The 14,817-nt window shown below is 33.3% G+C and overlaps 1 protein-coding gene across 1 annotated transcript in view; it reads right to left on the bottom strand.

The window, feature by feature from the left end:
• The window catches only part of LOC132756444 (lon protease homolog, mitochondrial-like), a 31,355-nt gene extending 18,863 nt beyond the window's left edge, over positions 1–12,492 (bottom strand). Inside the window, exons 1-9 of the mRNA XM_060747517.1 lie at positions 11,850–12,492; positions 10,606–10,618; positions 8,091–8,146; positions 7,621–7,679; positions 6,851–6,903; positions 6,261–6,350; positions 3,865–3,977; positions 1,545–1,606; positions 1,007–1,071 (exon numbers count right to left, since the gene is read on the bottom strand). Of these exons, the coding sequence (XP_060603500.1) occupies positions 1,007–1,071; positions 1,545–1,606; positions 3,865–3,977; positions 6,261–6,350; positions 6,851–6,903; positions 7,621–7,679; positions 8,091–8,146; positions 10,606–10,618; positions 11,850–12,416 (1,078 nt within the window). The 5' untranslated portion in view covers positions 12,417–12,492. The remainder of the gene's footprint in view (positions 1–1,006; positions 1,072–1,544; positions 1,607–3,864; positions 3,978–6,260; positions 6,351–6,850; positions 6,904–7,620; positions 7,680–8,090; positions 8,147–10,605; positions 10,619–11,849) is intronic.
• Positions 12,493–14,817: the final 2,325 nt, after the last annotated feature.

Here is a 14,817-nt window from a genome sequence, read left to right as displayed (position 1 = left end):
TACACCAACCAAATTAGGAAAATTAGCAAAGTCAACATAATCACTGCTATTTGATTTTTTTTCTTACAACAGAGAAAACAAGTTTATTTAAACAAGATATGTTTGTAAAACATGTATGCCCCCTATGGGCAGCCAATTAGTCATGTGATCAGGTTATTATGCATGACTTCTGACCCAGTGAACAAAAAATTAATAAGGGTTATCTACTAGTCATGACTAGTTACAAGGTAATAATAATAGGTTGTGTGCAGCAATTTAAGTTATTACAAATCTTACCAAATAAAATATGCATACTTTTGTGAATCATGTAGGCCTCATTAATGACAGCCAAGTTGTTATATTACATAAGACCTTCAAATGTGTATACCAAAAGCATTTTAAGTTTAATATAAAAATACCAACCAAGGCAACTTGACTTGTTGAGTTATTGGTCAGAAACCATCTTAAAGTCAATTTGACACTGACCCCTTGACCCCAAAATCAATAGGGGTCATCTGCTGGTCATGACCAATCATCATACCAAGTTTGAAGTTCCTAGGCCTAAGCGTTCTTGAGTTATTGATCGGAAAAGGTTTTTACATCCAAGGTCAATGTGACCTTGGCCTTTGACCCCTTGACCCCAAAATCAATAGGGGTCATCTACTGGTCATGACCAATCACCATACCAAGTTTGAAGTTCCTAGGCCTAAGCGTTCTTTAGTTATTGATCGGAAACCGTTTTTACTTACAAGGTCAATGTGACCTTGACATTTGACCCCTTGACCCCAAAATCAATAGGGGTCATCTACTGGTCATGACCAATCACCATACCAAGTTTGAAGTTCCTAGGCCTAAGGGTTCTTTAGTTATCACTCGGAAACCATTTGGTCTACGGACCGACAGACAGACAAATGCAAAGCAATATACCCCCTCTTCTTTGAAGTGGGGGCATAATAATTATACCATGAGATGAAGATTACAAAATTAAAGTTTTTTATTCAGACATTATTAACTATTAAATACTTACCCATGTCACTCAAGAACACAGGATTATCAATGACTCTTTCACCAACTTGTATTGCCAGGCTTGCACTATGTAGTAAGAAGAAACACATTTTAAAAATAAGGAATTTCTTACACTTTTTTGTCATTTATACTTAAATCATAAAAAATAGACACATGCCAGGACATACCTTTATCAATATTCTAATGTTCAAGTTATTGCTTTTCTGACTTGTCATCTAAGTTTTTTTTACCCTTATCCTTCTTGAATAATATTAAGGTCTACCAAAATGAAAAATCAAGCAGGTAACAAGCTGCATTAGTGTGTAGAGAAGTTCATTTTCACAATGACAGTGAGAAGTCAATATTTTGGTTATCATTTGTCAGTTAATGTCTAATTTCAATACAATCTTTTTAAGAAACTTGGTCAACTCAAACCCTGACATCTGTGTTAATACACTCACCCTGGGCACAAGTTTCGTGCAAATATCTGTTTCTCTGACAGTGTCATACATATCATAACAACTTTACAGACAGACAAGACAAGATATGTAAATAAATACCTGAAGTAAGGGTTAAGAACGTTGATGTCTCTTATAGTTTGAACAACACCTGCTGTTAAAGCCTGCAAAACATTAATGCAAGTTCAGTTCAAAAAAACAATGAGTACAAAACACTCATCCCATCTTCTAAATATGTTGTTGTTTTTTACCTAGATGTACCATGTTTGTTTTTTTACAAGTTGTTTGTGAAATTCTCCTTAATGCAGTTAACAAATCATTATTAGAACTGAGCTTTATAGTTCTTGATATTCAAATAAGAAAGTTGTTGTTTTTTCATATGAAATGATGGTACAAATAATTATCAATATACTTTTATTTTTGTTTCCCCTTAATTGTCATCTAATCATGTATTTGTAAAATATGTCAAACAGTCATGTACTTATTTATGAAGCAATATGTATCTGAAACCTACATTGCTTAAAAAAAAATTTTTTTAGTAATTTTTTACTAAAACTAGAACTATCACAAAATGTGATTAATACCCCCACAAGACTGCTTCGGAAATGAGGTTGTTACTAGTAACAGAATATCTTGTAAAAGAATTGAAATATAGAGTTATGGTTGTGGGCAATTAAAGATTGTGGTTCTTGTATATTGCATTCGAATCCTTTCAATGTGGTTGGCCATTGATGAAGTTTTATTGAATTACTCTGTAATAAGTCCAGAAAGACAAAGAAAAGAAACAAAGGGCAATAACTCTATAAATACTGAAGATGGAGTTATAGTTCTTGTGCACTGCACTTCCTCTTTTTGTGCTTGACCATTGTATGAAGTTGTTTTGAAATTCAACCAGTACGTTTTAAGTTATGCTCCAGACAAGGAAAAGTATCAAAGGGCAGTAACTCTGTGTTTTGTCAAAATGGAGTTATGGCTCTTATGCACTGCACTTCCTTTTAATGTCCTTGACAACTGTATGAAGTTGTATTGAATTCCAAACAGTAGTTTTCAAGTTATGCTCTGGACAATGAAAAGTAACAAAGGGCAATAACTCTGTAATTTGTCAATATGGAGTTATGGTTCTTGTGCACTGCACTTCCTCTCAATGTGCTTGACCATTGTATGAAGTTATATTGAATTCCAACCATTAGTCTTCAAGTTATGCTCCGGACAAAAAAAAGCAATGGAAAAGTAACAAAGGGCAGTAACTCTGTAATTAGTCAAGATGGAGTTATAGTTCTTGTGCACTGCACTTCCTCTCAATGTGCTTGACCATTGTATGAAGTTATAATGAATTCCAACAATTAGTCTTCAAGTTATACTCCGGACAAAAGAAAGCAATGGAAAAGTAACAAAGGGCAATAACTCTGTAATTACTTTAGATAGAGTTATGGTTCTTATGCACTGCACTTCCCCTTACTGTGTTTGACAATTGTATGAAGTTGTTTTGAATTCCAACCAGTAATTTTCAAGTTATGCCCCGGACAAGGAAAAGTAACAAAGGGCAATAACTCTGTAGTTAGTCAAGATAGAGTTATGGTTCTTGTGCACTGCACTTCCTCTCAATGTGCTTGACCATTGTATGTAGTTATATTGAATTCCAACCATTAGTCTTCAAGTTATGGTCCAGACAAAAGAAAGCAATGGAAAAGTAACAAAGGGCAATAACTCTGTAATTACTTTAGATAGAGTTATGGTTCTTGTGCACTGCACTTCCCCTTATTGTGTTTGACAATTGTATGAAGTTGTTTTGAATTCCAACCAGTAGTTTTCAAGTTATGCCCCGGACAAGGAAAAGTAACAAAGGGCAGTAACTCTGTAATTAGTCAAGATAGAGTTATGGTTCTTGTGCACTGCACTTCCTCTCAATGTGCTTGACCATTGTATGTAGTTATATTGAATTCCAACCATTAGTTTTCAAGTTATGGTCCGGACAAAAGAAAGCAATGGAAAAGTAACAAAGGGCAATAACTCTGTAATTACTTTAGATAGAGTTATGGTTCTTGTGCACTGCACTTCCCCTTATTGTGTTTGACAATTGTATGAAGTTGTTTTGAATTCCAACCAGTAATTTTCAAGTTATGCCCCGGACAAGGAAAAGTAACAAAGGGCAATAACTCTGTAATTAGTCAAGATAGAGTTATGGTTCTTGTGCACTGCACTTCCTCTCAATGTGCTTGACCATTGTATGTAGTTATATTGAATTCCAACCATTAGTCTTCAAGTTATGGTCCGGACAAGGAAAATGCAACGGACGTCTGGACCGACCGACCGACCGCCCGACCGACCAACCGACCACCGGGTGACTCCTATATACCCCCCCAAACTTTGTTTTTGGGGGTATAAAAAATTAGCCAACAAAAAACCCTACTGATGTGTTTACCTTAATCTCATCGGTTGTTGTAAAAGGCTCATGTTTCACATTTTCAGTTTCCACCATTAAAACACCATCCAGTATCTCCCCTTTGAGCATTTCCTCTTGTGGTGACACATCCTCTGAGAATATAGATACATTATCATATAAAATTTCCCTTAAAAAAAAAAAACAATTCTTCTTGTTCATTATTGGTGGATGGAAGTATCTTAAAATTAACCCTTTCAAAAACTTAGCATATATGGAACTTGTGTTAAACACTTAATAAATGTGATACTGTGTAAATGATAAGGGAAACAAATTCATAAAAGTATAATAATTGATATTATTGCAATAAGAATTTGTCAAGAGTACAAATAAATACACAAACAATGCCCACTGCACATATTATCCACAGTTGTATGTTAAAATATACATAAATAACCCTGATTAATCGTTTTACCGGGGACAAAAACTTTAATTCGAATAATCGATGGTTTCGAATGATAGAAATCCAAACATAATGATAGACAACAACTAGTTATTTTTGACTGTAGGCCAATCATAGCAAAACTACTGTTGACATCACAATTGTTTCCAGTAATCAATCAGGAAAATAAATACAGTAAAAACCCGCTAATGAGACCAATGAAGGGACTTTACAAATCTGGTCTTAATATCGGGGTGGTCTCATTAATGAGTTTGGTCAAACAGAAAACCAGGCAATATATTAAGGGATACCATGTACTGTACACATGTTTAATTCTGGGCTAACCTTTTTCAAATGAGAAAATATTAAACATACACTATTATTTTTTTATTTTCATTTATTTTCTTTTATTTTTTAACATATAAATTTTTTAAACTTCTTTAGAGGTACAAAATGTATTATGAATGTCTTTTAAACACAAAGATATTTTTACATTCTTGTTAAAAAGAATGACATGACTTACTCAATTAAATCACCATTTTACTACAAAGCACATCGACCAAGTAACCTTTAATTATTTTCACAGTTTTCATCGCCGATAAAAACTTTAAAAACCTAATCGTATCATGTTTATGTTTGTTTAAAATTATGGAACGAAAGAGATAATGATAGCAGCAACACCTCTAAAAAACTTATTGAAAGTTTTCTGTTCAATATTTTGTTGTTTTAATCCTCCAGTTATGACATTAAAGGTGTGAAAAATTAAGAAATTATCGACAATATTATTGATCATTTCCGGTTTGATACAAAAGTAACCTTGACCTCTGCCGTAAATTGGATGTCGTTAAATGTCGTACAACTAGGACAACTGTTGTTTACACTACGTGTCAAAAGATTTCAGCAATATATATGCATGTCAATATCAAGGTGAGAAAGTGCCCGCGGTCGTATTTATGGGTTTCCAAATGTACAGAATTTACGAAATGGGACTAAATTTACTGGTCGTATTACGGAATAACGGGGTGGTCTCAAAATCGGGGTTAGCGACCATTAAAATAAAGAATAAAAAAATCGGGTCTTTGAAAAATCGTTTGTATTAGCGGGTTGGTCTCGAAAACGGGGTGGTCGTAAAGCGGGTTTTTACTGTAAATAATGAAAGATGTTTAAAAAAAATTTCATTAATAAAAGTTTGCATTTCATACCAAATTATGCCGCACAAATACAGTAACATACTGTATTCATGAAAATAATGACATCGCTGTCATCTTCAAGCATTTACAGTAACAGCATCAGACACTGTGGGTGCACAATTTTAAATGTAGAAATTTATACAAGCAATATTAGGATATATTGTGATAGATTTGACATAATGTACTGATGTTAGATAATATAAGAAATATTTTAGTTTGTACCAGGGACAATTTATGTTTTTATATACAAATACACGAAAGTACTTGCTTGCCTTCTTTTACTTTAATTTGCTTGATTGACATAATTGAACCCTTTTAACTGTCTTATTATTGATACAAAATCAATTTTCGGTAATAAAAGAGTACACAAAGCGCACTGTAATTATCACGATTGTCTAAATACACGCATGTCTGTTAGAAAATTTTCTTAAGATTGAACAGTCAGCGAGATGATCAGCACCAATTAGTCTAGGTTCGAATAATAGGTGTGAAATTCTTTCATAAATGTATAATTGGGACCAAAATTTTACCTCGAAAAACAGGAGGGGTTTGGAAAATGCATTTCGAATAATACAATACGTTGGATGGTAGTCCCTATTCCACTAGTAAACACAGTGGAAATATGGCAATATAAATAGATAATTTTATATTATATTTTGTTTTCATAAAACTTGAATAGAATCACTTGGTTTGTTATATTTATGCATATGTTAACTCTATTTATTTTTCTAAAGTTTCATTTTTGAAAACATTTTGCCTCCAACCAGAAAATGATGAATACCGGGTATTTATGATTATAACCAGACCTTTAATCTCGGCTTCTTCTTCTTCCGTTTTTAAAAGTCCATTTCTTCTTTCTTTTCTGGTCATTTTCTGCGGCTTTTCAGTTATATTTTCTGCATTAGGAAAGCAAAAACAATCTATATAAATTATGCTTCCTTCAAAGCTAACATTGTTGTACCCTATTTGATAAAGTTATGATAAAACGTTTTCCTTATGTTTAAATATATATATGATATAAACCTAACAAAACACATTAATTTAAGAGAAAATGATCTGGCATATTCTAACCATTACCATGCTAAATATCTTAAATGAATTTGTCCAGCTTTCCATCTTGACAAACCATTAATCAATTTCAGGAAAAAGTTCGAAAAAAAGTACTAACAGATCATCAAATAGAGCAGAATATTCACAGGTTAGAACCAGATAAAGTATTCTTGAAACTTTTCCAAATTCTTTGAAAATAGAAACTTTAACTGTATTCAGATAAATATTCAGCATTTTTGCTTTTCACTGTAGATGAAAAATAATTCACTTATCATACATGAATTTACTGGTGATAAATGATGAACGTTTAACCGTATGTGTTAGACGGAATATAAAAGTGACATACCTTCAACTCTAGTATCTAAACCAAGCTCTTGCAACTGCTTCACAATCGATATTCTAAAAGAAGTAGACATGGTCAGTAATATATGCTGTTTAACATAGCAAAAATAGATTTTTAACAAATAAAAAAGTTTATGCCAGCTGGTTAGTCAAATATTGCCTCTATCTTAAAGTATAAGGGGTGAAAAGTGAGGCACCTTTGTATAACCCTAAGGCCTGATCTTCCATAAGAATACTTGAGAGTTTCTACACATTAAGATTAAATGAAATTAACATCCATTCCCCAATGGCTTGAAAGTGAATCAAAGTTTATGAGCCACACATTCTTTTTTTTTTTTTGCAATGAACAGATAGTTCATAGCTTCATTTAAGGTGACACAAACTATTTGTGTATGAAATCATTTCAAAGTCATATAAGCAAATTCCTTAAAGTTTCATCTAATTTGTACCAAACAATGCAAGCTTTACAATGGTATCAACCAGATTTGTTGTGTTCCTATTAATGTCCAACCCCATTAAGGGGGCATAGACATGTGCTTAAAAGTCATGCCAGTTAACCGCTTTCTGGGCGTCATAACCAGTAATTGCACCAGTGTGGATTGTGGAAAAGAATCCCACTACTAGTAGGATTCACACAAGTCTTCCAGATTAGATGATGCCTTGCTTTCTCCACTATATAGTTCAAACTGTCAACAACATAGACACTTCATATTTAGGTTGGATCCCTTATTTTACAATGAAATTTTAATAGAACTGCTTTATATGATCATTTACCTTCTGTGACCCTGGATGGTCATTCTTATTTTATTTTCTATCAATTGAACCTCTCTGATCTGAAAAAGTTCCAACTTTTATGGGACTCTGAGGGGTTTGGGCCCACAACACCATTTTTGGGTTACTAAAAAATTTAAAATTAAATCATTACTGCTCCCTAATGAAGAAAAAACAAAATTTGAAAAATGAAACCCCAATCCCAAAACCCCTTGATTTAAAGGGCTTTAAGCTGAAAGGGTCCATGAAATAATGTTTCATTATTAAAATATCAAGATTTGAAAATATCAAGATTTAAAAATGGTGAAAACATATGGCATAATTCTTAATACAGTACAACCCCTGCAGTGCAACCTTCTGTAGTGCAATAACCTCTTTACAATGGAAGTATCAATTCTTCCTAAAGTAACTTCACAACTGATTTAACGTCTCTAAAGCAACATCTTTCATCAATATTTAATTCATTTTTTTACCAAAGAGGTTTTCTCTGTAATGGTTGTACTGCATTTCTTATTGAATTTCCAGATCACTATATAATAACAAATCATGTACAAAATCTGTTTTGTCAATCATATATCCCCTACACAAATGTCTCACTTTGTCAGAAATGGATGTTAGGAAGTAATGGATGAGAAATATTAGATGTATGTATATTTTGCTTTGAACAGTATGATGGCAAGGCTCTGTGACTTGGTCTCAAGGTGACTGTGTTAGTGAAAGTTGACTGTGTTAGTGAAAGTTGACTGTGTTAGACTGTGTTAGAGAAAGTTGACTTTGATAGTGAAAGGTGACTGTTGTAGATGACTGTGATTGTGTAAGGTGACTGTGATAGATGACTTTGATAGTGTAAGGTGACTGCGATAGAGTAAGTTGACTGTGATAGTGTAAGGTGACTGTGATATGTGACTGTGATAGTGTAAGGTGATTGTGATAGTGTAAGGTGACTGTGTTAGTGTAAGGTGACTGTGTTAGTGAAAGGTGACTGTGATAGCGAAAGTTGACTGTGAAAGGTGACTGTGATAGTGAAAGGTGACTGTGACAGTGAAATGTGACTGAGGGTGACTGTGACAGTGAAAGGTGACTGTGTAAGTGTTAAGTGACTGTGTAAGTGTAAGGTGACTGTGTTAGTGAAAGGTGACTGTGATAGTGAAAGTTGACTGTGAAAGTGAAAGGTGACTGTGAAAGTGAAAGGTGACTGTGAATGTGAAAGGTGACTTTGTAACTGTATGGTGAGTGTGTTAGTGTAAGGCGACTGTGTTAGTGAAAGGTGACTGTGACAGTGAAAGTTGACTGTGTTAGTGTAATGTGAGTGTGTTAGTGTAAGGTGACTGTGATAGGTAACTGTGTTAGTTTAAGTTGACTGTGACAGTGAAAGGTGACTGTGTTAGTGAAAGGTGACTGTGATATTGAAAAGTGACTGTGTTAGTGTAAGGTGACTGTGATAGTGAAAGGTGACTGTGATAGTGAAAGGCGACTGTTATAGTGAAAGGTAACTGTGTTAGTGAAAGATTTCTGTGATAGGTGACTGTGATAGTGAAAAGTGACTGTGTTAGTGTAAGGTCGACTGTGATAGCAAAAAGTGACTGTGTCAGTGAAAAGTGACTGTGTTAGTGTAAGGTGACTGTGTTAGCAAAAGGTGATTGTGGTAGCGATAGGTGACTGTGATAGTGTAAGGTGACTGTGATAGCAAAAAGTGACTGTGTCAGTGAAAAGTGACTGTGTTAGTGTAAGGTGACTGTGTTAGCAAAAGGTGATTGTGGTAGCGATAGGTGACTGTGATAGTGTAAGGTGACTGTGATAGTGGTAGTTGACTGTGAAAGTGAAAAGTGACTGTGTTAGTGTAAGGTGACTGTGTTAGTAAAAGGTGACTGTGGTAGTAAAAGGTGACTGTGATAGTTAAAGTTCACTGTGATAGTCAATGGTGACTGTGTTAGTGAAAGGTGACTGTGTTAGTGTAAGGTGACTGTGAAAATAAAAGGTGACTGTGATAGTGAGGTTGACTGTATTAGTGAAAGGTGACTGTGATAGTAAAAGTTGACTGTGTTAGAGTAAGGTGACTGTGTTAGTGTAAGGTGACTGTGTTAGTGTAAGGTGACTGTGTTAGTGAAAGGTGACTGTGATAGTGAAAGGTGACTGTGTAAATTAAAGGTGACTGTGATAATGGAAGGTGATTGCGTAAGTGAAAGGTGACTTTGATAGTGCAAAATGCAGTGTTCAAAATAAGCGGTAGTCTGATAGCCCCCCCCCCCCCCCCCCTCCGGCTACTAAATTTATCACAGTAACAAGCCCGACCAGGCTATTGTATTTTCAGAGGCAAAATAAAACAACTGTTTTTAACAAATGAATCATGCTAGTGAAATGTCTTTTGGGCTAGTAAAATATTCCAAATCTGAATTTTTTACACTGAAAGTGACTGTGATAGTGAAAGGTGACTGTGTTAGTGAAAGTTCACTGTGTAAGTGAAAGGTGACTGTAATAGTGAAAGGTGACTGTGATAGTGAAAAGTGACTGTGTTAGTGAAATGTGACTGTGTTAGTGAAAGGTGACTGTAAAAGTGAAAGGTGACTGTGATAGTGAAAGGTGACTGTGTTAGTGAAATGTGACTGTGGAAGTGAAAGGTGACTGTGATAGTGAAATGTGACTGTGTTAGTGAAAGGTAACTGTGAAAGTGAAAGGTGACTGTGATAGTGCAAAGTGACTGCTCTGATTAAGGCTGGTTACTGTTTTAAACTCAAAAATTTAGTAGTTACTCTAATTAAGATTGGTTCTTTTATACAGATTTTTCAATGACACCATTTACACAAACTAAACATGGGGGCTTCTTCCCAAAAAAATTGAAAAGATTTGGGGCAAAAGGGCTAAAAATGGCCCAAACATGTCATCAAAAAATTTTTTTTTAAACCCTTTTTTTTTTCAAAAAAAGACCCCCCGCATTTAAAAGGGAAATTTTGTTTAACCCCTTTTTCATTATAAGAAACAATTAAAAACTTTTGTCCTCTATCTGAAAAAAATGTTTTTTCTGCTTGAAATGTTACGCAAAATTTTTTCAATAAATTTACATAGCCCAAACCCAAATTAAAAATTGTATAAACTCAACTTAAAAAAACAAATATATAACAAGAAAATGTTTTAAAAGGACAGGGAAAGCTTTACTATTCGAAAGTTTTCACAAGGGTTTTATTTATATAATAATGGCTTACCTATATGAAAACATTAAATTATCCGAAAAGATAAAAGGCTTGATATATGGATGTTTTATCGAGTTAATCACTGCTTTATTATTATGAATGCATAAAATTGTTTTAAAAAAGCACAAATTCTTCCGTAGTTATGGAGAAACCAGCTTACAAGCAAAAACTTTACCTATAATTTCTAAGCCCAAAAAGGGGCATAATTATGCAAAAAACAAATCAGAGTTATGGGACTTGTGCAAATCACATAAGATAATCACAGAGAACAAGTGTGTGAAGTTTCAATCCATTCCCTTCAGTAGTTATGGAGATACCAGCTCACACGCAAAAGCTTAACCAAGAATTTCTAAGTGGGAAAAGGGGCATAATTATGCAAAAAAGCAAATCAGAGTTATGGGACTTGTGCCAATCATGTTAGATAATCACAGAAAACAAGTGTGTGAAGTTTCAATCCATTCCCTTCAGTAGTTATGGAGATACCAGATTACACGCAAAAACTTAACCAAGAATTTTTAAGTCGAAAAAGGGACATGATTGGTTTGTGTCAATCATGTAAGATAATCACAGAGAACAAGTGTGTGAAGTTTCAATCCATTCCCTTAAGTAATTATGGAGATACCAGCTTACATACAAAAAAATAACAAAGAATTTCGAAGTCGAAAAAGGGGCATAATTATGCAAAAAAGCAAATCAGAGTTATGGGACTTATGTCAATCATGTAAGATAATCACAGAGAACAAGTGTGTGAAGTTTCAATCCATTCCCTTCAGTAGTGATGAAGATACCAGCTTATATGCAAAAACTTAACTACAGGGACACAAGCAAATGGGTGACTGCATTAGCTCGATTATTCTGCTTATGGTCAAGATAAAAAATAAGAACTCAACATAAAAAAACAAGAACACAAAAAACAAGAACAAACAATATTCATCTAAACATTAAAAGAATACAAAAATGTATACATTGATATTTCTAAGCAAGCATCATTTCTCTAAAGTCTTGTATATTTATTTAAAAAAAAAATTGAGGTAAGTGACTTACCTCTATAATCTTTTGGAAACGAGGGAAGATTGGAAATCTGTTGGTGGCTATGACAGGGACATTGGGCAACACCTCAGGAACAGACAAAGTGGCTATGGCATTAACTGGATAGTTTGATACTGGAGATACAATTTCTGGCTCTGCATCAACATTATCAGGATCATCTTCACCGTCACCCTCAGACCCCTGAGCTCCTGAGGCAGCATTGCTACTAGAACTATACCATGCAATCTGATTACGGTTAGATGATCCTCCATACGAAAAATAATTGTTTTCCTTTAAAGTTCGTGATACATGAGAGAGGTAAGAATGTCCAGTTGACAACAAACGTGCGTTTGAATATGTATTACATAAAGAGTTATTATTCTTCTGATGCAATGTCCTTTCAAGTTCAACTGGTTTTTTCATGTTTTTCTGTAGCAAAGATCTGTGGCAATAGTAGCATTTGGATGATTTACAAACATTGCTAATGTATGATGACGCTAAATATTCTCTTTTGCGAAAAGATCTCGCAATAACGGGTATTTTCAGTTGAAATTGGAAACATGTCCGCATGTGGGCTGCCATTTTGATCGCTCTCAGTTCATTAGACGCTTGACATCAGTTTCATAATCTATAGGCTGAACGCCACTACATATCTTCCATGATTTGCCCCAATCTCCTTTGTATTATTTTGTATGTATGTACTGTTTTATGTTCAAAAGTGTTGTCACATGCCCATACGGGCCCTGACTTATTCAAATTAACCGGTAAAGATGGATACCGAAAATAAGCTATTTTCGCGAAAATAAGATCGCGCTACGAAAATAAGATTTATTTTTGAAATAGTGCATTTATCTGTTGAAATAATTATGTAAGTTATATATTTATGCATTCTTTGCATGATTTCACAGCAAATTAAATTTTCAGAACCAAAAAAAAATATCTAAAAAAGTACAGTTTGAGCCGAAAATACATACGTACGAATATAGCTCAAATCGCCGTGTGAAAAAAAAACCCAGAAACAAAGACTACTGTCTACTGTATATAGAATATATGTACGAAAATAAAATCTATACAGTACTCTACGAAAATAAGATCTGTAAGTATGAAAATTATGTACATACGAAAATAAGGTTATACGAAAACAAGATATCTTAGTAAATAATACCTGTATGAAAATAATATATGTATGAAAATACTTATACTTGCACGAAAATAGGATCCAATTGAAAATCATGATGATCTATACGAAAATAAGATCTGTAAACAATTAAAACCCTTATGAATTGATATTTGTACGAAAACAAGATCTAATTGAAAATATGTTTTTTGCCAAAATAAGATATATATACGAAAATGAGCTATATTAAAAATACCTTCATGAAAATACTATATGTGCGAAAATAAGATCCTATTGAAAATGTTATCTATACGAAAATAAGATCTATAAAAAAAAATACTGTATGAATTGATATATCTGCACGAAAATAAGATCTCTGCAAACATAAAATCTGTATGAAAATAATGTTTTCAACTAAGATTTTTACAAATATTTTATAAGGTCTGTGAATATGAAATACGAAAATGATACAAATGTATGTGTATGAACATAATATCTGTTTCAGAATGATACGAAAAAATGATCAAAATCTGTAAATAATAGGATATCTAGCTATATGAAAATAAAATATCAATATGGAAATGATTTATACCAAAATAAAAGATAATTTAAAATACGTGTAATATAAAATAATATCTATATTTAGTAAAAGATCAGTATATATCTTTGTTGCTTTAGTGCTTTAATAAGATAATGCACGGACAAGATGAGAAGGAAAAAATTATACAACGTATGACACGTGCACATGGCTGTCGGCAGCAATCAATGCGCTAATACGATGCTTGGATTATTGGATTTTCGCACACGATCTTATTAATGCCCATCATTAAAGGTGTTTATTGGCGGTTTATCACAGTCACCAATCATATCAAAATATAGAATGATGTCTTAATTTTTTTTACAGATTTTGTTATCATACAGATATATTTTTACACAGATCTTATTTTTGTTAAAGATTTTACTTTATATTTTATGTATCTTATTTTTGTAAGGATATTATTTTTATTTCACAGATCTTACATTTGTAAAAATCTTAGTCGAATACAAACATTATTTTCATACAAATCTTATTTAATGTCTATTCAACTCCATGATCTTATATAGCCTATATTTTGGTTATATGTTCATGCGTTCTTTCTATACTAAATTTTGAATACTTACGTACGGATTTATATGTATTTACCATGTTTGCCGCACAGACGTCTAATATTTCATTACAAAACATTTCATTCTTTATTATTTCATTCATACAAATCATTTGATAACACCAAAAAATACGTTTTAATACATTATATCAAAGATAAATCTTATTTTTGTAGACCTGATCTTATTTTCGCTTTACGCAGTGATCTCCCTTATCAGTACTGCCAATGGAGGTAATCACTGTGAGGAGTTGGATTTCCCCAAATCCCCACGCAGTTATCTTCCCTTCTAATATTTTATGAATGTTGATCATTTCGGCTTGTTTCAATAATTAATCAAAGGGCCGCAAGCTCTGTGGTATTTTCTGATCTTTGCAATCTAAATCGTACTGTATATCTGTATGTATTTTCCTGTATAAGTTTATTTTTATATACTATCAAAGGACTGCAGCTCTATGGTATTTTCTGATCTTTGCAATCTAAATCATACTGACTATCTGTATGTACTTTCCTGTATAAGTTTATTTTTATATACTATAATTCATCTTACGCAGCGACAGCGTTTTGATTTTCTTCTATAACAGTTTGAGATTTACATATGGAATTTTGCATGAAAAAAAAATAGAATTGCCTCGACTAGGATTTGAACCATAGGCCTCTCACACCCTCAACGAGACCGCTTACCTCTGCACCACGGCGAAGTTATACATATAAACCTTGAATA

The sequence above is a fragment of the Ruditapes philippinarum genome, unplaced genomic scaffold (assembly GCF_026571515.1).
Source record: "Ruditapes philippinarum isolate M1 unplaced genomic scaffold, ASM2657151v2 ctg789_1_1_1_1, whole genome shotgun sequence".
Taxonomy (NCBI): Eukaryota; Metazoa; Mollusca; class Bivalvia; order Venerida; family Veneridae; genus Ruditapes; species Ruditapes philippinarum.
Note: the sequence above shows the minus strand (reverse complement) of the source record. Positions and strands in the feature narration are given on the sequence as shown.